This window comes from Rhinoraja longicauda, chromosome 1 (assembly GCF_053455715.1).
Source record: "Rhinoraja longicauda isolate Sanriku21f chromosome 1, sRhiLon1.1, whole genome shotgun sequence".
In the NCBI taxonomy this organism is placed as follows: Eukaryota; Metazoa; Chordata; class Chondrichthyes; order Rajiformes; family Arhynchobatidae; genus Rhinoraja; species Rhinoraja longicauda.
The window spans coordinates 16,268,842-16,292,891 of record NC_135953.1 but is presented as its reverse complement, the minus strand read 5'-3'; the positions used below and the strand labels follow the sequence as shown (position 1 = coordinate 16,292,891).

Genomic DNA, 24,050 nt, shown 5'->3' with positions numbered 1-24,050 from the left:
ATGAAGAACATAAACTGACTGTGGCACTGTAATTAAAGTAGCGTATGATCAAAGTTGCACCTAAAGCTAATTCCAGGCTGATTTGAATTGCCTGTTCCAGTGAGAATTGTCCACAGTCAATCCATTTACAGGAACATGTACCAAAATGTTGAGAGACCCTTATCCCTACATTAAAGACTGCAAAATCATATTTAATGGTTATAAAGTAGTCCTGGTCAACCCACATCATAATCTTTTTGTTCACTTTTATTACTGAAGAATTACTGAAATTCACAACTGTACTTGAATGTTTTGGGGGACTTGGTTATTATCCATATGTACAAAAAAGTACTAGTCGGGATTACTAGTACTTTAGAAGGACGCTTATCTTTAGAAGGGAACAAACATTTATAAAATATGTAACTGGATAGCTGTAACTGACTTGCCAAAGACAGAAACACGGCAGTGCCCATCTCCAATTTCAAATCCTGCACTAGAATGGGGTTGTTTTAAAGTTCCAACAATTTTATCTCTGACGCTGGAGGACTCCAAATACTCAAGGGTGCCATTTGAAGCCAAAAATGGCAATATTAAAAACTAGAGGCAGTAAATATTAGACTTGAGTTTTCACTGCATAAACCAAAACATTCTTTTAAAACTCAAATATACAATTGTTAGTTAATATAAAGGATAGTTTGAATATTTTCCCACCAAGGGTTGTTTATAACAGGATAATCTTTGTAAAGTTTATGGAGTGTTCTTTCACTATCATAAGGCCACTTAGAAAAAAAAGTTTTACATTGTTCAACACTTTCATTTAAACAAAAACAAACCATAAACAGTAACCCCCGTTTCCCCCCACAGTTAAGTCTGGGAATTGTAAAGACATTGTAAAGTGCTGAAATTATACTAAATAATAAAGTAGTCAAAGGTTTTGACAGCTACCACCGAGAAATGGTTTAGCGTAATGGGAGAAATGAGTTGCATGTGTAGTATTATTGTTCTTGGGGAACTTACTTTGTACGAATTTAACAGTATCTATGTTTTACGCAGAAAATCCAGACTTTGGCATGAAGAGTGAAAGAGGGTTATGGGAACCATCTACTACTCCACAGCAACATAATTCTGTTGTAAACTCGAGTGGGGACTATACAGCCAAGATATTTTACACAATTCAACTCCGGAGTGCTGCCAGCCGCGACTGCATTTGTTCAATATCCCCCTCTGCCTCGCCTTCATCTGATGCAGCCGTGGCCCCTATTGGCACCGGCTCCGGCTCTGGCTCTGGCTCTGGGAGAGCATCCGTGACTTTGCTGGGAGCTTTCCCAAGAGCACCTGAAAATAAAAATAAAGGGAATGTTTAATGTCTGTCATGAGTTGTCAATACTCAATGTTACAGCAGATGGCTGTTAAATTGAGGCTCTATCCATCCAATACTGCTCAGATTGCATTTCTGCTCTCAGTAACCAGACCTTTCACGACCTTTCCCTGGAGCAGATGCAGAATGTAAGCTACCAAGACTATGACTGAACAGGGAAAAAAAATGTGATAAGAGTAACTCAATGGGACAGGAGAGATGTGTGGGAAATGGACGGAAAACATTTTGGTCTGGACCCTCTCTCAGATTGCCACTGATTTTGGCAAATCAGTCCATAAACCAGTATGTAATCATTAGATGCAATGCAAGAGCAAACTAGCTAGAATTTCTAATGGTCGATAACATCAGCTAAATGACAACAGTATTTTCATTAAATTGTTCCCCCCCAGGCCATGAACTGCTCAAATAATTTCTACTATCCTATTTGAAGGATGCAATCAGTGGATATTTTAAAACATTTCTGAGAATGACATGAAAATCTAACGGAGATTTCCATACTATTAAAGATACACACTGGGTTTAATTTACCTGCAGTAACCTCAAAAAGTATTTTGTCAATTTCCATCTCTGCTGCCTCTTCCATATCTTCATCTTCCATACTCTCAAAAGTATCCTCCAGCATCTCATCAATAATCCCTGCCTGCAGACAATAAAGGCACAGGCACAAATTATTCAACATTTGAAGCATCGACACCTCGGGTTTAAGAAACTATTTCTTCAGATTGCAATGCCCTAATGTCTTCCAGTTCCAATAAAACATGTATCTGAAACATTGTCAGGGTTTCACTAAAGATGTTGACTTATCTCCAACCATCAGATTCAGATCTGCAGTTATTTTCATGTTTGCGAGGTACGCTTTGCTAGCAAGGCCACTGCTTATTGCCCACCCATCAATACACTTAAAAGTGGTGAAAAGCTGGCTCCCTGTTGGGCAAGAAGCTCCAGGATTTCGATCCAGCAAAGATCCAAGCAGTGATATGTTTTCAAGTCAGGACGCATCCACCTGCTGCTGTTGGTTTAACAATAGACAATAGGTGCAGGAGGAGGCCATTCGGCCCTTCGAGCCAGCACCGCCATTCAATGTGATCATGGTTGATCATTCTCAGTCAGTACCCCATTCCTGCTTTCACCCCATACCCCCTGACTCCGCTATCCTTAAGAGCTCTATCCAGCTCTCTCTTGAATGTATTCAGAGAATTGGCCTCCACTGCCCTCTGAGGCAGAGAATTCCACAGATTCACAACTCTCTGACTGAAAAAGTTTTTCCTCATCTCAGTTCTAAATGGCCTACCCCTTATTCTTAAACTGTGGCCCCTGGTTCTGGACTCCCCCAACATTGGGAACATGTTTCCTGCCTCTAATGTGTCCAACCCCTTAATAATCTTGTACGTTTCGATAAGATCCCCTCTCATCCTTCTAAACTCCAGTGTATACAAGCCTAGTCGCTCCAGTCTTTCAACATATGACAGTCCCGCCATACCGGGAATTAACCTAGTAAACCTACGCTGCACTCCCTCAACGGTAGTGTTCAGGAGATACTGTCTGGGCAATAGAGTGAATGCTCAGTCTTCTTTCCCCCCAAGGTAGAGGGGGATCAAGAACTAGCGGGCATAGGGTTATGGTGAGAGGGAAATTATCTCATAGGAATACGAGGAGCAGCTTTTTCCCCACACAGACGACGGTGGCATATGGAAAGAGCGACCAGAGGAAATAGTTGAGGCAGGTACCATGGTTAAAATATAGGCACATGGACAGGAAAGATTTAGAGGGAGACAGACCAAAAGCAGGAAAATGGGTCTAGCTTAGATGGAGCATCTAGGTCACCTAAAAACCCACTCGTCTTTGGGAATGTGGGAGGAGACCAAAGCACCCAGAGGAAACCCACGGTCAGAGAGAACATGCAAACCACACAGAGACCGTAGCGAGTCAGGATCAAACCCAGGCTGTGAGGCAGCAGTTCTACCAGCTGTGCCACCCCCTTGAACATGTAACGTCAAGAGTGTTATATTGTCATGTGTCCCAGATGGAACAATGGAATTCGTACTTGCAGCAGCACAACACAATATGTAAACGGTACTCTGTGAACTATATAATAAACGAGAAAAATAAGTTCTGTATAAGTTCTATTTGCATATATAGAACCACAAGTTAAAACAAACAAACACAATAATAGTGCCCCAAAGTCAATGTAGTTGAGAGCTTATTTGGAGGTTGGAGTATTTAATAACTGTAGGGAAGAAGCTGTTCCTGAATCAGGACGTTACAGTTTTTAGGCTTCTAGAATCTTCCCAATGGTCGGAGCGAAATTAGTGTGTGGCCAGGGTGATGTGGGTCTCCGATGAATCCTGTAAAGGGATTTATTCCTGTAAATCCCTTTGATGGTGGGGAGGTCAGAACCCGTGATGGACTGGACAGTGTTCACCACTTTTGCAGTCTATTACATATTCAAGTTAAAGTAGGCCCCAACCAATAGAACTAGTGTTTTATCTCTCACCTTCATCATTTCTTTGGATAGATCTCTCATGGTGGCTTGAATTTCGGGAATCTTTACTAAATTCTGCATGGCTTTCATCACTTCGGTACTCTTGTCTAAGGCACCAGTGACTCTCGCTACAGCTATGAGAGGAAGGCAAGAAATCAAATTAAAAACAGTAATAAAAGACAGTAATAAACACTATTTATGACCATTTCATTTTGACTTGCACAGCACTTTAGTCTTCAGTGCTTCTGTTAAATTAGAGGATCAAGCCTCAAGTCGGTGGCAGCTCAAAATAAATTGATCAGCAAGGTCTGAAAGCTGAAAATGGAACCAACCGGGTTACTCATGCAGTACAATTCCAGAAGTGTTGGGAATTGCACCAAGATGGAGGCATGAGTAATAATCCTGAATACTGAGGGCAGGTAACCTGGTGCTTTCCCACTCCTGAGTCAGGAGAACTATGAGGTCAGGCAAAACCTTGAGGGAACAGAGGCAGGTAATTGGGCACTGTCGTTACACTTGATAACTTTCCTACCAATTATTAAAATTAGAAACATAGAAAATAGGTGCAGGAGCAGGCCCTTCGAGCCAGCACCGCCATTCAATATGATCGTGGCTGATCATCCAGAATCAATACCCTGTTCCTGCTTTCTCCCCGTATCCCTTGATTCCATTAGCCCTAAGAGCTATATCTAACTCTCTCTTGAATAAATACTGTTCTGCATGCACTGTTACCATCTGCCCACCATCCCCCCCCTCACCTTGCTTATCAGATTCCATGATCTGCAGCCCTGTGTTCACTCCACTTATCCCCTCTCAGCCTTCGTTGCTTTCTCTTATATTCCCCCACCTAAGTCCATCAGCAAATCAATGCCTCCATTGGATCCACCTGCTGCTTGCCAGATCTTGCCCTACCCTTACCCCCTCACCTCTTTATACTTGGTCTCTTCCACGATTCCAAACATTGACCATTTCCATCCTCCACAGATGCTGCCTGGCCAGCAGCTTTTTTGCTGCAGATTCCAACTACTGCAATCTCTCAAGTCCCCTAAATAACTTAGGTGCCCTAGTCAAGGAATGAATAACAACGTCCTATCTATTGTACAATCAGCAACATCGATTCACAATAGTGCGTTCCACAGGACAATCAAAGGGACCAGCACCAGGGCGAAAATCTCTCAAGGAACAATGAGAACTCATTTAAACTAAACTAAACATGACATTAAGCTGACCTTGAAACATTGAAAACTAGAAAAACAGCAATAATATAATGTAATCTGGTATTTTAAGATGACCATAACTTCATCAGCCACATTATTTTACCTGTACAGCTAATTTATAAAATGTGAAAATAAGCAGGAAAAATCAAATTACTTGGAAATGTTATAGTTAAGTGCGAATGAAGAAGAGATCATAGAGAAAGTGAATGTCAACATTGCCCAAATGTAACTGGCCCATAGCAGAAAACAATATATTATTTGCCAGGTTGGTATATTACTGATCTTTCTGGTGCAATACAAACAGCTTACCTAGTTGGTTCTTCATACTCATGAGGACAGAATTCATTTGTGCTTTTGAAGCGTACAATTTGCTCACAGCCTTCTTTGATCGAACAATTTCTTTTGCTAAAATGATGCAAACGTCCTTTTGACCCTTCTTTGCAGCATCTTTCACAGACCTCTTTACTTTCTCCTCTTCTCTCTGAATATCTAACAAACAAAAAGTGTAGTTATAAATAGGGTTAAGGAAACATTAGAAGGATACGGGACAAAGGCAAGCAAATGGTTTCCAGCTTAAATGGGACACCAGGATTAGCATGGACAAGTTATGCCAAAGTGCCAGTTTCTGTGCTGTATGACTCTACGACTCTAAAGAAAAATCTTTCCAAGTGCCTCAAAGAAATGTAATTCACAATGAGGCATAATTATCATAGCCAAGTGAATATGGCAAGCATTTCATACCCTTTATATCCAAGATTCCATGATCAACAGGGATGATGGGGTGAACGTATAATGAGCGTTTGACAGCTCTGGGCCTGTACTCGCTGAAATTTAGAAGGATGAGGATCTCATAGAAACTTACTATATAATGAAAGGTGTTGATAGAGTGGATGTGAAGTGGATAATTCTACTAGTGGGAGAGCCTCGGACCAGAGGGCACAGCCTTAGAATAAAAGGACGTACCTTTGGAAAGGAGGTGAGGATGAATTTCTTTAGGTGGTGAATCTGCAGAATTCATTGCCATAGACGGCTGTGGAAGCCGTCTGGGTATTTTTAAAGCGGAGATTGATAGGTTCTTGATCAGTAGGGGTGACAAGAGTTACAAGGAGAAGGCCAGAGAATGGGGTTGAGAGGGAGAAATAGATCAGCCCCGATTGAATGGCGGAGCAGACTTGATGGGTTGACTCCTTCCGTGCTATGCTAGAGTGCTGGATGAGATTGGAAATTAAACATCCCCACCTGTACTAACTAAAGGCTGGGTATGCTTGCCCGAGTCAGGTAAAAACCAACAGCTGACTTGTAAATGACTTTCATGAATAAGGAGACCAATACTACACACAGTACTCAAGATGTGCACATATAAATTAAGTATATCCCCCACTCACTACTTTTACAATGTTTCCCCAGCTATAAATACTTAATATTTTGTCAGCTTTCTCAATTACCCAAGAACCTAAACACAAGCCCTGTCACTGAAAAATAGCTTAAGTATACCTAGATTTCCACATTGCCATTCTGGGTTACTGTAATATACAAAGTGAAACACACTACAGTAAACCCTTGGTTTAACACACCCCATTATAACAGATGTTGGTTAAAGCGGATGGACCTGCTGACGCCACCCTGGCTCGCACTACTTTCCCAGCCAGGGCTCCCAACGCCACCCTGGCTCGCACTGCTTTCCCAGCCCGGGCTCCCAACACCACCCTGGCTCGCACTGCTTTCCCAGCCCGGGCTCCCAACGCCACCCTGGCTCGCACTGCTTTCCCAGCCCGGGCTCCCAACGCCACCTTGGCTCGCACTGCTTTCCCAGCCCGGGCTCCCAACGCCACCCTGGCTCGCACTGCTTTCCCAGCCCGGGCTCCCAACGCCACCTTGGCTCGCACTGCTTTCCCAGCCCGGGCTCCCAACGCCACCCTGGCTTGCAAGATGCACCAGCAAACCCTTCTCCACCTATGGCACAATAGACAATTTACAATAGGTGCAGGAGTAGGCCATTCGACCCTTCGAGCCACCACCGCCATTCACTGTGATCATAGCTGATCATCCACAATCGGTTCCTGCCTTCTCCCCATATCCCTTGACTCTGCTATCTTTAAAAGCTCTATCTAACTCTCTCTTGAAAGCATCCAGAGAATTGGCCTCCACTGCCTTCTGAGGCACGGTCCAGTTGACGCGGCTGCTGTTGTGACTCACATCGTAGCACCCAGGAAGAGCATTTTCTATAGGCCGCTGCCACCGGCAGGACACGCTAGGTCACCGTGGGTCTCCTTCTTCTCCCACCTGCTGCTGCTTCTTCCCGTTGGCCCATCGCTTTGTCCACTCGGCCTCTTCCCCATCCCCCTGCCTCACCCCCCCCCCCCCTCCACCACCTCCTCCTATTCCTCCCATCACTTTGTCCATTCAGCATCTTCCCCCTCCACCTTCCCTTCCTTCCCCCTCCACCTTCCCTTCCCCCCCCCCCTGCTCACTTTCCTCCCCTCCTCCACTGCCACCACCTCTTCCTTCTCCTTCTTCCCTGGAGTCCCCAACGTACTCCACCAGTGATTGGTGAGAGGGGAGGGAGCCCCAAGGTGACTGAGAGCATCCTGTCGGTAGCGGCGACCTAAAGAAAGCATGTCCTGTTGGTAGTGGCAGCCTAAAGAAAGCGTGTCCTTTCGAGACTACAATGTGAAATGACACAAAGTGCTGGAGTAACTCGGCAGACTGAATCCGTCCGTAGAAGGGTCCCAATGTCACATATCCATGTTCTCCCGAGATGCTGCCTGAGCTGCTGAGTTACTCTAGCACTTTGTCTTTTTGTGTATTAACCACCACCTGCAGTACTTTCTTTCAACTACATACAATGATCAATCCTTACTGGGTTACAGCAGACAATCGGTAATAATGGACACCATTCTCCCCCCCACCACGGTATATTATAACAAGGGTTTACTGCACGACAGAGAATTCGAATATTTTTTTTACTCACCTCGAATTTGTCTGTCAATCACTCTCATTTCCTTTCTTATTTTTCCTGACCATTCTGAAACCTAATCAAAAAACAAGTTGTAATTTTATAAACACGAAATAACATTTGTTTCAGATATTGCATTAATGAGATGCAGAAATACAGTGCCCTCCATAATGTTTGGGACAAAGACCCATCATTTATTTATTTGCCTCTGCACTCCACAATTTGAGAATTGTAATAGAAAAAAAATTACATGTGGTTAAAGTGCACATTGTCAGATTTTAATATAGGGTATTTTTTATACATTTTGGTTTCACCATGTAGAAATTACAGCAGTGTTTATACATAGTCCCCCCATTTCAGGGCACCATAATGTTTGGGACACAGCAATGTCATGTAAATGAAAGTAGTCATGTTTAGAGTTTTGTTGCATATCCTTTGCATGCAATGACTGCTTGAAGTCTGCGATTCATGGACATCACCAGTTGCTGGGTGTCTTCTCTGGTGATGCTCTGCCAGGCCTGTATTACAGCCATCTTTAGCTTATGCTTGTTTTGGGGGTTAGTCCCCTTCAGTTTTCTCTTCAGCATATAAAAGGCATGCTTAATTGGGTTCAGATCGGGTGATTGACTTGGCCACTCAAGAATTGACCATTTTTTAGCTTTGAAAAACTCCTTTGTTGCTTTAGCAGTATGTTTGGGATCATTGTCTTGCTGTAGAATGAACTGCTGGCCAATGTGCTTTGAGGCATTTGTTTGAACTTGAGCAGATAGGATATGTCTATACACTTCAGAATTCATTATGCTACTACCATCAGCAGTTGCATCATCAATGAAGATAAGTGAGCCAGTTCCTTCAGCAGCCATACACGCCCAGGACATAACACCCCCACCACCATGCTTCACAGATGAGGTGGTATGCTTTGGATCTTGGGCAGTTCCTTCTCTCCTCCTTACTTTGCTCTTGCCATCACTCTGATATAGGTTAAGCTTCGTCTCATCTGTCCACAAAACCTTTTTTCAGAACTATGGTTGCTCTTTTAAGTACTTCTTGGCAAACTGTAACCTGGCCATACTAGTTTTGCAGCTAACCAGTGGTTTGCATCTTGCAGTGTAGCCTCTGTATTTCTGTTCATGAAGTCTTTTGCGGACAGTGGTCATTGACAAATCCACACCCGACTCCTGAAGAGTGTTTCCGATCTGTCGGACAGGTGTTTAGCGATTTTTCTTTATTATAGAGAGAATTCTTCTGTCATCAGCTGTGGAGGTCTCCCTTGGCCTGTCAGTCCTTTAGAGATTAGTAAGCTCACCAGTGCTCTCTTTCTTCTTAATGATGTTCCAAACAGTTGATTTTGGTAAGTCTAAGATTTGGCTGGTGTCTCTGACTTTTATTCTTGTTTCTCAGTCTCATAACGGTTTCTTTGACTTTCGTTGGCACAACTTTGGTCCTCATGTTGATAAACAGCAATAAAAGTTTCCAAAGGTGATGGAAAGACTGGAGGAAAGACTAGGTGCCGAGAGCTCTCTTATACCTGCATTAAGGAGGCAATTAAACACACCAGAGCAATTACAAACGCCTGTGAAGCCATGTGTCCCAAACATTATGGTGCCCTGAAATGGTGCGGGACTATGTATAAACACAGCTGTAATTTCGTCATGATGAAACCAAAATGTATAAAAATGGCCTTTAATAAAATCTGACTATGTGCACTTTAACCACATGTGAATTTTTCTATTACAAATCTCAAATTGTGGAGTACAGAGGTAAATAAATAAATGATGGGTCTTTGTCCCAAACACATTATGGAGGACACTGTACAGGTTTGTAGGTTAATTGGCTTGGTAAAATAGTAAATTGTCCTGAGTGTTGTAGGTTAGTGTTAGTTTGCGGGGATCGCTGGTCGGCGCGGACGGTGGACTGAAGGGCCTGTTTCTGCACTGTATCCCTAAACTCAACTAAAATATTTTGCAGGAATACAGGGCAATAAGAAGAGGGGGGAAAGAATGGGATTGCTCTCCTAGTCAGCTGCACAGATCTGAAGGGCCAAATATAATTATAACAACGCAGAAGGACAAGGAAGATAGAATTCAAAATCTGATAATGGAAGTTTCATCACAATGGTGATCAGGCATTGAAAAACTGATGGAAACATAGAAAATAGGTGCAGGAGTAGGCCATTTGGCCCTTCGAGCCAGCACCGCCACTCAATGTGATCATGGCTGATCATCCACAATCAGTAACCCGTGCCTGCTTTCTCCCCATATCCCTTGATTATGGAGGGCACTGTACTAATTTTAACATGCAAATGCCAATAAACTGAAACCTTTCAGAAGGCTCAATGATCATGGAAAATTAAGAACAATATTCAGGCTTCCATTGATGAAACCCAGGGCTATTGCTGCTGCTTTCTTCCCATTTAAGTTTAATTTTCCCCATATTTAGTTTAGTTTAGTTTAGTAGAGTGAAAAGCTTGCTAACCAGTCAGCAGAAAGACAAAACATGATTACAATCGAGCCATTTACAGTGTATAGACGCATGATACATGAATAACGTTTAGTCCAAGGTAAAGCCAGCAAAGGATAGTCGTATTTAGCCGTAAGCCATATTTATTTTATTGCTATTCCAAAGGCCTCAAACACACGAGCCTGCTTTTAGCCAATATTAGCAAGTGAGTCAGAATGGTTTTCGTATCAACTTCCCTCCCAATGGGAATGCAACTGGTCTCTAAATAACACAACTGATGTCCAGTGCTGAAACTATGTATGTATACTCTGAAAATACTAATCTGCAAAGATGAGCAAAAGTTAAAGCATGTCTGTAATAAACTGAGACAAGAGAAAATATACTTGGGAATAAGGAAATGACAAAGAAATGAAATGTTATTCTGTGTTTGGGTATGTTTGGCACGCCGCCCTGGCCATACACTGATTTCACTCCTGCCATCGGGAAGAAGATAGAGGAGCCTGAAAACAGCAACGTCAGCAGGTTCAGGAACAGCTTATTCCCAACAGCTGTCAGGTTATGAAACACCACAGCCTCTAAATAAGCTCGGAACTACATAGTCCTGGGGCATTGGTTATGTCTTTTTGCACTATTATTGTTTGTTTGTTTTTATGTGTATACATTTTTGTTTATGTGTATATAAATACACAGTGAACTTTTTTTTGTTTATTATATTGTTTACAGAGTAGAAACAAAGAAAATAGGTGCAGGAGTAGGCCATTCGGCCCTTCGAGCCTGCACCGCCATTCAATATGATCATGGCTGATCATCCAACTCAGTATCCCGTACCTGCCTTCTCTCCATACCCCCTGATCCCTTTAGCCACAAGGGCCACATCTAACTCCCTCTTAAATATAGCCAATGAACTGGCCTCAACTACCTTCTATGGCAGAGAATTCCACAGATTCACCACTCTCTGTGTGAAAAAAAACGTTCTCATCTCGGTCCTAAAAGACTTCCCCCTTATCCTTAAACTGTGACCCCTTGTTCTGGACTTCCCCAACATCGGGAATAATCTTCCTGCATCTAGCCTGTCCAACCCCTTAAGAATTTTGTACGTTTCTATAAGATCCCCCCTCAATCTTCTAAATTCCAGCGAGTACAAGCCGAGTCTATCCAGTCTTTCTTCATATGAAAGTCCTGCCATCCCAGGAATCAATCTGGTGAACCTTCTCTGTACTGTGTTTACATATTATGCTGTGCTGCAGCAAGTACGAATGTCATTGTTCTGTCTGGGACATATATGACAATAAATCTCTTGGGAAGATGAGCCAGAAAACTCCCCAAAATAATGGATTTCTTGTTTCATTACATTTCAGTAACAACTCTTCTTTATGTGAAATATATGCCCTGCATGAGGAAACTAATTGAAATTTTCAACTTTACCACAAGCCTGTTTTAAGATATTCCAGCTAATAAGCTCCTTCCAATACAGTAGTATAGGCTATTAGGCTTGCCTTCAAATTCCAGTAACTCGGTTAACTTTTTGGCCTGTCAATTGGTCTTCCCGTTTAATCAGAGAAAATTTGATAATTTTAAGGACGTTTTGCACAATATTTTCATATTCCAATTACCTAATCTTAATGTTTTTGTAGATGGATGAGTGAAGACTATAAGAAAATTGGCCATTAAGTCCTTTCAGGCAGATGCATAATTCAGTTGAGGAATGTCAGATCAGCTATCACAACAGCTCACTTTACTACCCTTTAGAGTCATAGAGTCTTACAGCGTGGAAACAGGCCGTTTGTCCAACTTGCCCACACCGGCTTTCATATGAGTTTATGTGCCACCGCTTCCTCCTTCCAAATAACCAAAATATATTATAAACTGTTGTGGCACTGCTCTCTGTGGCACTCAACTGGTCAACCTGAAGTGACTCCCTTATACCGACTCGCTGATTCCTGCCTGTTAACCAATCCACCATCTCCAAGACTATGGGCTGAAATATTGTGACTTGACCTTCTACGAGACATCTCATCATACATATTCACAAAGTCCAACTGCATGTACTGATTCCCACCTATCTATCTATTCTGGTCACGACTGCCCCAGCGGCAAGGTGGAGCAGCGGTAGAGTTGCTGCCTTACAGCGCCAGAGACCCGGGTTCAATCCTGACTACGACTGCTGTCTGCCCGTGACCTGCATGGGTTTTCTATCGGTGCTCCAGTTTCCTCACACTCAAAAAACGTACAGGTTAGTAGGTTAATTGGCTTGGTATAATTCTAAATTATCCCTAGTGTGTGTAGGATAGCTTAGTGTGCGGGGATCGCTGGATGGCACAGACTCAGTGGGCCGAAGGGCCTACTTTTGAGCTGTATCTCTAAAGTAAACTAAACTAAAAAAAACGACTAAATTTAGAATTAAGGAACTGCAGATGCTGGGTTACCAAGGAAAGATACAAAATGCTGGAGTAACTTAGCATTCAGGTCAAGCAGCATGCTAGAAAATGAATGAATTTGTTGGACACAATTCCACCTTCATTAAGCCATAGTCATTCTGCTTAATTAATAAAGATTTTCCAAATGTATTACTTTTAATTTGTTAATAATTCATTCTAACATTTTATCAAAAAGGGAGAAATACTGTACATTTGGGATCACATTTCATGAAGTCATGAAGTTCTCTATTTCAGGTGCTATGTCTTGTACGCATTAATAAAGATTTTATGGAGCAGTACATCAACACTTTGTCAAGTGCTTTCTGTCAACATGTTCAGAGGCCAATGTGTGTTGAACATCTTAGCCACCACCCCCCACCCCAACAAAGGGCATCTATGAAGGTTAGAGGGCAGTCTGCACTAGAAATCAAAATCCTCCTGATACACAACTGCGGGTGTCTACCAGACATCATAGTTCACTGATATGAATTTGCAGACATTAAAGCACCAGTTTGCCACGAATAGAATTTTTTTGCCATGACAGCTGAAAATGATATCTGCCACATGTCTGCTTACTCCACAATCATTATTATTACTGTGTACATATCTCCATTCAAAACGTATATGTGAAGTAACTCACTGGCCCCTTGTCATTCAATAAGGTCGTGAATGATCTGACTTTGACCTTAATGACAGTCGCCCGTAATCCTCGATTCCCCCATCAACCAATAATCTCTGCGCATCGATGTTCAATCTATTCATTTTGACTCAGTCTCCATCGTTCTCTGCAATAATGATTTGCAGAGATTCATTATTCTCAAGGAAGAAATTCCTCTTTATTCTCGGTCTTAATCTTATTCAGATACCATACCTTCAGTTTAAGATTTTCCCATGAGGGGAAACATTCTCCCAGTTTCTACCTTGGTCAAACCCCTCAAAAATCACATGATCACTAAGATCTCATCTAACTCCTCCAAACTTGCTCAATCTTTTCTGAAATTAATCCCTTCAACCTAATGAACTTTCCCTGGTTGAAGTACAGGTCTACAATCTGTCTGATCCTTATTGAGGAGTTTGTCCTGTTCCTTGTCTAATTCTACAGCCTCTTCTATCAGCGCCTGAAGCCCAGTGTAGAGCCTTTCTAACGCGCGGAATGACACCAATTAACAAGGGAGGCACAGTGGCAGAGTTGCAGCCTCACAGCACCAGAGACCTATGTTCGATGCTGAAGTATCTGTGTGGTTTGTCCGTTCTCATTGGCTTTTCTATGGGTATTCCGGTTTCCCCCCACATTCCAAAGACGTGCAGGTTAATTGGTTTCTGTAAAATGCCCCCTGGGTCTTGGAGTGATAGTGTGTATGGGTGATCGATGGTCGGCATAGACTCGGTGGGCCGAAGGGCCTGTTGCCACACTGCATCTCTAAACTAAAAATGCTGCAGCCTTCATTATTTGTATGATCCACTTTGTCTTTACTTATAGTCATTAAGCAAATTAAGCAACCAGAATTGTGCATTTGTTTTGCACAATTGTCGACCTAGTATTGTTTTTGAACTATACATCCAGTTCTCTTATAGGAAACATGGCTTTTCAATTTGTACATTGCAAGGTCCCACAAATAATGACATATCAACCAAATCATTATTTTTTTAAATGTTATGTCAATTGAGCAATATTGGCAAGAACATAGGAAGAACACCAACTCAAGGTCTTTCAGCAGCACTTGATGTTGATCTCTGGATTTGTTCCTGGGAACTGTCCTTAAATCAGCTAAAGGTAAGGCTCTGTGGGGAAGGATCACAGCCTAGGGTCTTTCCACCATTGCACACTGAGAGGCTGAATCAAAAAGTAGGATTATCACACAAGGGACCAGATTGGTAATGGTGTAATGCATAAAGCCAATGTATTAACACCACTTTAAAACTAGCAACACCGAATGTACTGAGCAATACCAAGAATTTATTGCTCAGTTTTCTTTTGTATATTTTTCATGAAGTTTACTTTTAAAGTAAAAAGTAATCAAAAGGTTTTAACATGCTGTTGCAGGTTTGTCATGCATTGATGCTTAATCTATTTTTGTAAGTGTTTGGCATTTTAATGTACCGTGTGGTGTTGATTGATTGTTTTTGCTCGGGCATTAGTTGCAGGGCTTCTATTTAACAACAGATTTGAGAAAGAAGTCAAAGTACCCCAGTTATACATGCTATTTGTATGTAAGGTTTATGATGGTATGGTGACACTGAGGTCTGGTCTGTTATTTTACAATTTCTATCGATGTTGAGTTCAGATAGCTAGTGACATCTGAACAGGCTGAGTGGATTGCTGCAGGCACCCCTGTCACTGTAATAATAATAATAATTAATAATTTTATTTGTTATATGTAGGTTGGCACAGGGTCAACCGTACAATGAAATGTATTTGACACGACAACGGGTCACCTCAGCAGTAATATTCCAAGGATCAATAAAAATTTTAAAATGACATTAGTAAGGTAAAAATAGGTAAAAAGACAATATTTAAAATAATCAACATATATGATTTGAAATGTGTTTATGAGTTCAGAAGCCTGATGGCCTGATGGTAGAAACTGTTCTTAAGTCTGGTGGTACGTGCAGCCATACTCCTGTATCGTCTGCCTGACGGTAACAAGGAGAACAGCCTGCGTGCTGGGTGGCTGTGGTCCTTGATGATGCTGCGTGCCTTCCGCAGGCACCGCTGGTAGAAAATGTCCTGAATGGCCGGGAGACAGTTGCCAGTGATGTGCTGTGCCGTCTTCACCACTCTCTGTAGTGATTTGTGGCTGTGGGCAGAACAGTTCCCGTACCAGACTGTAATGCAGCCCGTCAGCAGGCTCTCGATGGTGCATTTGTAGAAGTTTGTGAGGATGCTGGCGTTCATGCCAAACTTCCTCAGTCTTCTCAGGAAAAAGAGCCGCTGGTAGGCCTTCTTTGTTATTGTGTCCGTGTGCAGTGTCCAGGAAAGGTCCTCAGTGATGTGCACACCGAGGAACTTAAAGCTGCTGACCTTTTCAACCTCAGCATCACCGATAACCAGGAGTATTGACATGGGAGTATATATAGCATCATGACTGGTTTAAGTACCTCCTCTATTAATGGAGATCTGTATTAGACTTTCAGCCATCCCTTCATGAACTACAAAGTCTGTTTCCTTTGTGAATACCAATGAAAAAGATCCATTTAAGACCTTACACCTTCTGGCTCCACGCAGATTGACCCTGTAGTCCCAATTGGGCTTTATGTTTTCTCTGGTTATACCTTTACCTATAATCAAAGAACACCTTCGATATCACCCTTTAATCCTATCTGCCAATGATTTGTCCCTCATCACCTTCCTAATTTCCATTAAAAGCAGCTTCCCGCACTTTTTATATTTTTGATAGCTCTCTTCGTCAATAGTTTCCTAATCCTGCCATTTGCTTCCTTTTTTCTCTTTATCGAACTTTCAATATCCTTTGATGTTTTAGGTTTATTACTGTCACGTGTAACGAGGTACAGTAATAAAAATTTTTTTGCATACTATTCAATCAGGTCAGATAATACTAGACAAACATACAATCAACTCCAGCACTTTTTGTCCAAATTCAAGTAAAATAGGTAGAGCAAAGGGGAAGATACAGAGTGCAGAATATAGTTCTCAGTGTTGTTGCGCATCAGTTCCTTAGACAAACCTCAATGTCCACAATGGGGTTGAGGTGAATCGGACAGTACCCTAGCTAATGGAAGGACTGTTCAGAAGCCTGATAACAGGGGAAAAAACTGCTTATGAGTCTGGTGATGCATGCTTTCAAGCTTCTCTTTCTGCCCAACAAGAGTGAGAAGATGGAATAACCGGGACTGCACATACAGATTCCCTAAACTGTTACGCCTGGGTTACCCTTACAGGACACGTTGGCCTTAAACTCTTGCACCAGTGCATTCCTCAGCACATATTCCTGTAGTTGGGAGCATGCCAGTGTGCGGAGGGAGAGGGGGCATACATTGAGTCACATTACAGGCTCGTGAAAGAGATGGTCTGGCAGCCGCCATTCCCCAGGTGGTGTAACAGGTAATTGGCCCAATCATTAAGGAGATGTGGCTGGAACCGGCCATTAGGCAGGGGCAGTAGGCGGGCCCTGTCCTTCCGTTCAAGGATGACAACAAGAACCCGGGGCCAAGAGCGACAACAGCGAGCAAGGAAAGGAGGGAGGAAGCGAAGGAGAGGGAGGAAGAGAAGGAGAGAGGGAGGGAAGGAGAGAGGAAGAGAAGGAGGGAGGGAGAGAAGGAGGGAGGGAGAGAAGGAGGGAGGGAGGAAGAGAAGGAGGGAGGGAGGAATGGAGGGAGAAAGAGAAGGAAGGGAGGGAGGGTGAGGAGAAATAGAGGGAGAAAGGAGGGACAGAGTAAAAGAGGGAGGAACGGGGGAAGAGAAGGAGGGAGGAAGAGAAGGAGGGAGGGAGAGAAGGAGGGAGGAAGAGAAGGAGGGAGGAAGAGAAGGAGGGGGGAAGAGAAGGAGGGAGGAAGAGAAGGAATGGGGGAAGAGAAGGAGGGAGGAAGAAAGAGGATGAATGGAGGGAGGAAGAAAGAGATGGAGGGAGAGAAGGAGGGAGGAAGAAAGAGGATGAATGGAGGGAGGGAGAGAAGGAGGGAAGGAGAGAAGGAATAGAGGGAGAAAGAGTAAAAGAGGGAGGGGAGGGAGGGGGAGAAGGAATAGAGGGAGAAAGAATAAAAGAGGGAGGGGAGGGGAGGGGAGGGGAGGGAGGGAGGGGAGGGGGAGGGAGGGAGGGGGAGAAGGAATGGAGGGAGGGAAGGTGTAAAGGAGTGAGGGGAGGAGGCCGTGCTCCGTCCAACGCACAACAGCCCGCCCGGCCGAGGATGGCGACCGTCACCAGCTGTGGCGCTCGGTTCAGCCCGCACTTCCCAGCGGGACATTGGGAGTAAGAGGCTCCTCACCAGATCCTTGGGCGGCCGCTCCTGGGATTTGCCGAACAGCCCCATGACGGACTGGCGTCGCCCGGCCCGGCCCGACTTCCGCTTCCGGCCCCGTGACGCCACTTCCCCCTCCCCCCACCTCCTCCCGGCCGCCGCACGGGGGCCCTGCGGTGGAGATGTGGTGGGTCCAGGCCAAGTCAAGTCAAGTTTATTTGTCACATACACATACAAGATGTGCAGTGAAATGAAAGGTCGCCCACAGTCCAGCATTAGAGCAATAAAAATAAACAATTTCACACACAATCACAACCAACACAAAACAAAAAAGAAACATCCAGGACTTTCATATGAAGAAAGACTGGATAGACTGGGCTTGTACTCGCTGGAATTTAGAAGACAGGGGGGATCTTATTGAAACATATAAAATTCTTAAGGGGTTGGAGAGGCTAGATGTGGGAAGATTGTTCCCGATGTTGGGGGAGTCCAGAACCAGGGGTCACAGCTTAAGGATAAGGGGGAAGTCTTTTAGGACCGAGATGACAAAACATTTCTTCCCACAGTCTGTGGAATTCACTGCCACAGAAGGTAGTTGAGGCCAGTTCATTGGCTATATTTAAGAGGGAGTTAGATGTGGCCCTTGTGGCTAAAGGGATCAGGGGGTATGGAGAGAAGGCAGGTACAGGTTACTGAGCTGGATGATCAGCCATGATCAGCAGGCTCGAAGGGCCGAATAGCCTACTCCTGCACCTATTTTCTATGTTTCTATCAAAGTGAGTCTCCTCCAGTCACTGTGATGGAAGGCCAGAATGTATTTTCTCTTCCCCTGCCGTCTTCTCCCGCGGTCAGGCTGTTGAAGAGGATCTTCTAGTATCTTTGGTGCAGGCAAAGCTCTGGGAGGAGAGATACAAAGTGTTGGGAGGAGAGGTGCAAAGTGCTGGGAAGAGAGAGCAACGTGCTGGGGAAAAATACAGAGTGCTGGGAGGAGAGGTGCAAAGTGCTGGGAGGAGAGGACAAAGTGCTGAGAGGAGAGGACAAAGTGCTGGGAGGAGAGGACAAAGTGCTGGGAGGAGAGGACAAAGTGCTGGGAGGAGAGGACAAAGTGCTGGGAGGAAAGGTGCAACGTGCTGGGAGGAGAGGACAAAGTGCTGGGAGGAGAGGACAAAGTGCTGGGAAGAGAGGGCAACGTGCTGAGAGAAGAGATGCAAAGTGCTGGATTACCTCAGTGGGTCAGGCACATCTCTGGAGATAAAAGGATGGGTTGGTACCCTTCTTCAGGCTGAAAGTAAGGAGGTGGAAGAGGAGAGAAGGAAAGAGGTGTGTAGAAAGGAACAGCAGATGCTGGTTCAAACAGAAGATAGACACAAAAAGCTGGAGTAACTCAGCGGGATAGGCAGCATCTCTGGAGAGAAGGATTGGGTCACAAAAAGAGGAATGGGTCACAACAGGAAAGAGGTGTGTCTCTCTTGCCCAGTGTAGGAATCAAGAACCGGAGGACATAGGTTTAAGGTTAAGAGGGAAAGTCAAACATAGAACATAGGTGCAGGAGGAGGCCATTTGACCCTTCGAGCCAGCACCACCATTCATTGTGATCATGGCTGATCATCCACAATCAGTAACCCATGCCTGCCTTCTCCCCATATCCCTTGATTCCGCTCGCCCCTAGAGCTCTAACTCTCTTTTAAATTCATCCAATGCATTGGCCTCCACTAACTTCTGTGGCAGAGAATTCCACAAATTCACAACTCTCTGGGTGAAAAAGTTTTTTCTCAACTCAGTTTTAAATGGCCTCCCCTTTATTCTTAGACTGTGGCCCCTGGTTCTGGACTCCCCCAACATTGAGAACATTTTTCCTGCATCTAGCTTGTCCAGTCCTTTTATAATTTTATACGTTTCCATAAGATCCCCTCTCATCCTTCTAAATTCTAATGAATACAAATCTTTCTTCATATGACAGTCCCGCCATCCTGGGGATTAACCTCGTGAGCCTACGCTGCACTGCCTTAATAGCAAGGATGTCCTTCCTCAAATTAGGAGACCAAAACTGCACACAATACTCCAGGTGTGGTCTCACCAGGGCCCTATACAACTGCAGAAGGACCTCTTTGCTCCTATATGCAAATCCTCTCGTTATGAAGGCCAACATGCCATGAGCTTTCTTCACTGCCTGCGGTACCTGCATGTTTACTTTCAGTGACTGGTGTACAAGGACACCCAGGTCTCGTTGCACTTCCCTTTTACCTAATCTGACACCATTGAGATAATAATCTGCCTCCTTGTTTTTGCCGCCAAAGTGGATAACCTCACATTTATCTACATTATACTGCATCTGCCATGCATCTGCCCACTCACTCAACCTGTCCAGGTCACCCTGCGAACTCCTAACATCCTCTTTGCAGTTCACACTGCCACCCAGCTTTGTGTCATCTGCAAATTTGCTAGTATTACTTTTAATTCCATAATCCAAATCATTAATGTATATTGTAAATGGTTGCAGTCCCAGCACCGAGCCTTGCGGCACTCCACTCGCCACTGCCTGCCATTCTGAAAAGGACCCGTTTATTCCTACTCTTCGCTTCATGTCTGCCAACTAATTCTTTATCCATGTCAATACCCTACCCCCAATACCATGTGCTCTACTTTGTCCACTAATCTCCTGTGTGGAACCTTATTAAAGGCTTTCTGAAAGTCCAGATACATTACATCCACTGGCTCTCCTTCATCCATTTTACTTGTCACATCCTCAAAGAATTCCAGAAGATTAGTCAAGCAGGATTTCCCCTTCATAAATCCATGCTGACTTGGACCAATCCTTTTACTGCTATCCAAATACACCGTTATTACTTCTTTAATAATTGACTCCAGCATCTTCCCCACTACCAATGTCAGGCTAACTGGTCTGTAATCCCTTGTTTTCTCTCTCGCTCCTTTCTTGAAAAGTGGGATAACATTAGCTACCCTCCAATCCACAGGATCTGATCCTGAATCTATAGAACAATGGAAAATGATCACCAATGCGTCCACAATTTCTAGAGCCACCTCCTTGACTACCCTGGGATGCAGACCATCAGGCCCTGGGGATTTATCAGCCTTCAGTCCCATCAGTCTACCCAATACTACTTCTCGCCTAATGCAAATTTCTTTCAGTTCCTCTGTCTCCCTAGATCCTCTGTCCTCTAGTACATCTGGGAGAATGGTTCTGTCTTCACTAAGGAAGACACAAACAAAGTACCTTTTTAACTCTTCCACCATTTCCTTGTTCCCCATAATAATTTCACCTGCTTCTGCCTTCAAGGCACCCACGATTGTCTTTACTAATCTTTTTCTCTTAACATACCTAAAGAAGCTTTTACTATCATATCATATCATATCATATATATACAGCCGGAAACAGGCCTTTTCGGCCCTCCAAGTCTGTGCCGCCCAGCGATCCCCGTACATTAACACTATCCTACACCCACTAGGGACAATTTTTACATTTTACCCAGCCAATTAACCTACATACCTGTACGTCTTTGGAGTGTGGGAGGAAACCGAAGATCTCGGAGAACACCCACGCAGGTCACGGGGAGAACGTACAAACTCCTTACAGTACAGCACCCGTAGTCAGGATCGAACCTGAGTCTCCGGCGCTGCATTCCCTTCTTTATATTCCTGGCCAGCTTACCCTCGTACTTCATCTTTTCACCCCGTATTGTCCTTTTTGTTACCTTCTGTTGTCCTTTGAAAGTTGCCCAATCCTCTGGCTTCCCGTTACTCTTTGCTATGTTATACATCTTTTCTTTGAGTTTTATTCCATCCCTGACGTCCCTTGTCAGCCACGGTTGCCTCTTACTCCCCTTAGAATCTTTCTTCCTCTTTGGAATGAAATGATCCCGCATCTTCTGGATTATGCCCAGAAATTCCTGCCATTGCTGTTTCACCATCATTCCTGCTTGGATCATTTTCCAGGCGACCTTGGCCAGCTCCTCTCTCATAAACAATACAAGGATTGTCACCCAAGGGACTACTGAGTGGCAATGACTATGCATAAAGCTGATGTGATAACACTACTATGTCCAAGCTGGAAAAAGTACAGAGAAGATAGGCACAAAATGCTGGAGAAAGTCAAAGGGACAGAAGGAATGGGTGACGTTTCAGGGCAAGAAGATTTACAAGGATTTTGCCAGGACTCAAGGATCTGTGCTATAGGGAGAGGTTGAGTAGGCTGGGTCTCTATTCCTTGGAGGATGAGAGGTGATCTTATAGAGGTGTATAAAATCATGAGAGGAATAGATCAGGTAGACACACACTCTTGCACGCAATAGGGGAATCGAGAACCAGAGGATATTGGTTTAAGGGAAGAGGGAAAGATTTAATAGGAATTTGAGGGGTAACATTTTCCACACAAAGGATAGTGGGTGTATGGAACGAGCTGCCAGAGGAGGTAGTTGAGGCAGGGACTAACGCAACTTCTAAGAAACCAACAAGAGAGGTACGTAGATATAGGATAGGATTAGGAGGAGATGGGCCAAACGCAGACAGGTAGGACTAGTGTAAATGGGACATGTTGGTCAGTGTCGGATGGGCCTGTTTCAATGCTGTATGACCGTGAAAAACCAGGACAAATCAGTCTCTGGGAGGAGCAGTATGTCCAATCAGATCCTTCCACGTATTTCCTCCCAGGGGCAGGACAGCTCTCCTCCAATAGCAGTGTGGATCCCATCCCTCCAGCAGTACTGTGCACGATTGGTGTTCGATACTGTGTATCGACATATCAGTTAAAAAACATTTTTTTCCCAGCCAAATCAAGTATCCATCAGGTAGTGCAGAGAAAATAAACAGAATGCATAATATTGATATAACTAAATAGAAAGTGCAAATAAAAAAGTGCCTGAGCCACGATGAGTAGGAAAATAACTGCAGATGCTGGTTCAAATTGAAGGTAGACACAAAATGCTGGAGTAACTCAAGCATTACCAAAGATGTTCTCCAACTTCAGATAGTTCCTCTGTCCCTCTCAGGCAGCATCTCAGGAGAGAAGAAATGGGTGGCATTTCAGGTCGAGACCCTTCTTCAGACTGATGTCAGGGAAGGGGGGGGGGGGGGGGACATAGATAGGATGTAGTAGGAGACAGGAAGACAGTGGGAGAGCTGGGAAGGGGAAGGGGAAAGAGAGGGACAGAGGAACTATCTGAAGTTGGAGAAGTCAATGTTCATACCGCTCAGGTGTAAACTGCCCAAGTGAAATATGAGATGCTGTTCCTCCAATTTGCGCTGGGCCTCACTGTGACAATGGAGGAGGCCCATGACAGAAAGGTCAGACCGGGAGTGGGAGTTGAAGTGCTGAGCCACCGAGAGATCAGGTTGGTTATGGCGGATTGAGCGAAGGTGTTGAGCGAAAAGATCACCGAGCCTGCGTTTGGTCACGCCGATGTAGAGAAGTTGACATCTGGAACAGTGGATACAATAGATGAGGTTGGAGGAGGTGCTGGCGAACCTCTGCCTCACCTAGAAAGACTGTTTGGATCCTCGGATGGAGTCGAGGAGGGAGGTAAAGGGACAGGTGTTGCATCTCCTGCGGTTCCAGGGGAAAGTACCAGGGGAGGGGGTGGTATAGGTGGGAAAGGACAAGTGGACCAGGGAGTTACGGGGGGAACGGTCTCTGCGGAAAGCAGTAACGGGTGGAGATGGGAAGGTGTGCTTTACCAAAGATGTTCTCCAACTTCAGATAGTTCCTCTATCCCTCTCTTTCCCCTCCCCATTCCCAGCTCCCCGACTGTTTTCCTGTCTCCTACTACACCCTATCCTTGTCCTGCCCTCTCCCCTGACATCAGTCTGAAAAAGGGTCTCGACCCGAAACGTCACCCATTCCTTCTCTCCTGAGATGCTGCCTGTCCCGTTGAGTTACTCCAGCATTTTGTGTCTGAGCCACTATGAGGCATATTGGAAAATTGGGAATTCATCTTTAGCATATGAGAAGTTTGTTGAAGAGTCTGATAACTGCAGGGATGAAACCATTCTTCAAATGGTGGTACAAGTTTTTGATCTTATGCCTGACTAGGGGTTGAATGGTCCTTGATATGTTGGCTGCTTTCCCAAGGCAGTGTGGTGTAGTTGCACCACTGTGCTTCATAATAGTTTCCGTGCAGTGATCTGAACCAATAGATATTCAAAAAAATCTAATCTCATTGCATTCTAGTGTCAACAAAAATTGTACCATTGCCCCAAGGCACTTTCAATAGACAATAGGCAATAGGTG

At 44.1% G+C, this 24,050-nt stretch overlaps 1 protein-coding gene across 1 annotated transcript; it reads right to left on the bottom strand.

The window, feature by feature from the left end:
• Positions 1 to 231: 231 nt before the first annotated feature.
• Positions 232 to 17,921, bottom strand: chmp3 (charged multivesicular body protein 3). Its single transcript, XM_078411187.1, has 6 exons — positions 17,834 to 17,921; positions 8,028 to 8,088; positions 5,366 to 5,545; positions 3,852 to 3,973; positions 1,886 to 1,997; positions 232 to 1,314 (listed from the first exon to the last, which is right to left on the bottom strand). Exons 1-6 carry the CDS (start codon positions 17,876 to 17,878, stop codon positions 1,154 to 1,156), a joined length of 681 nt encoding a protein of 226 aa, XP_078267313.1. The 5' UTR covers positions 17,879 to 17,921; the 3' UTR covers positions 232 to 1,153.
• Between the last annotated feature and the right edge of the window lie 6,129 nt (positions 17,922 to 24,050).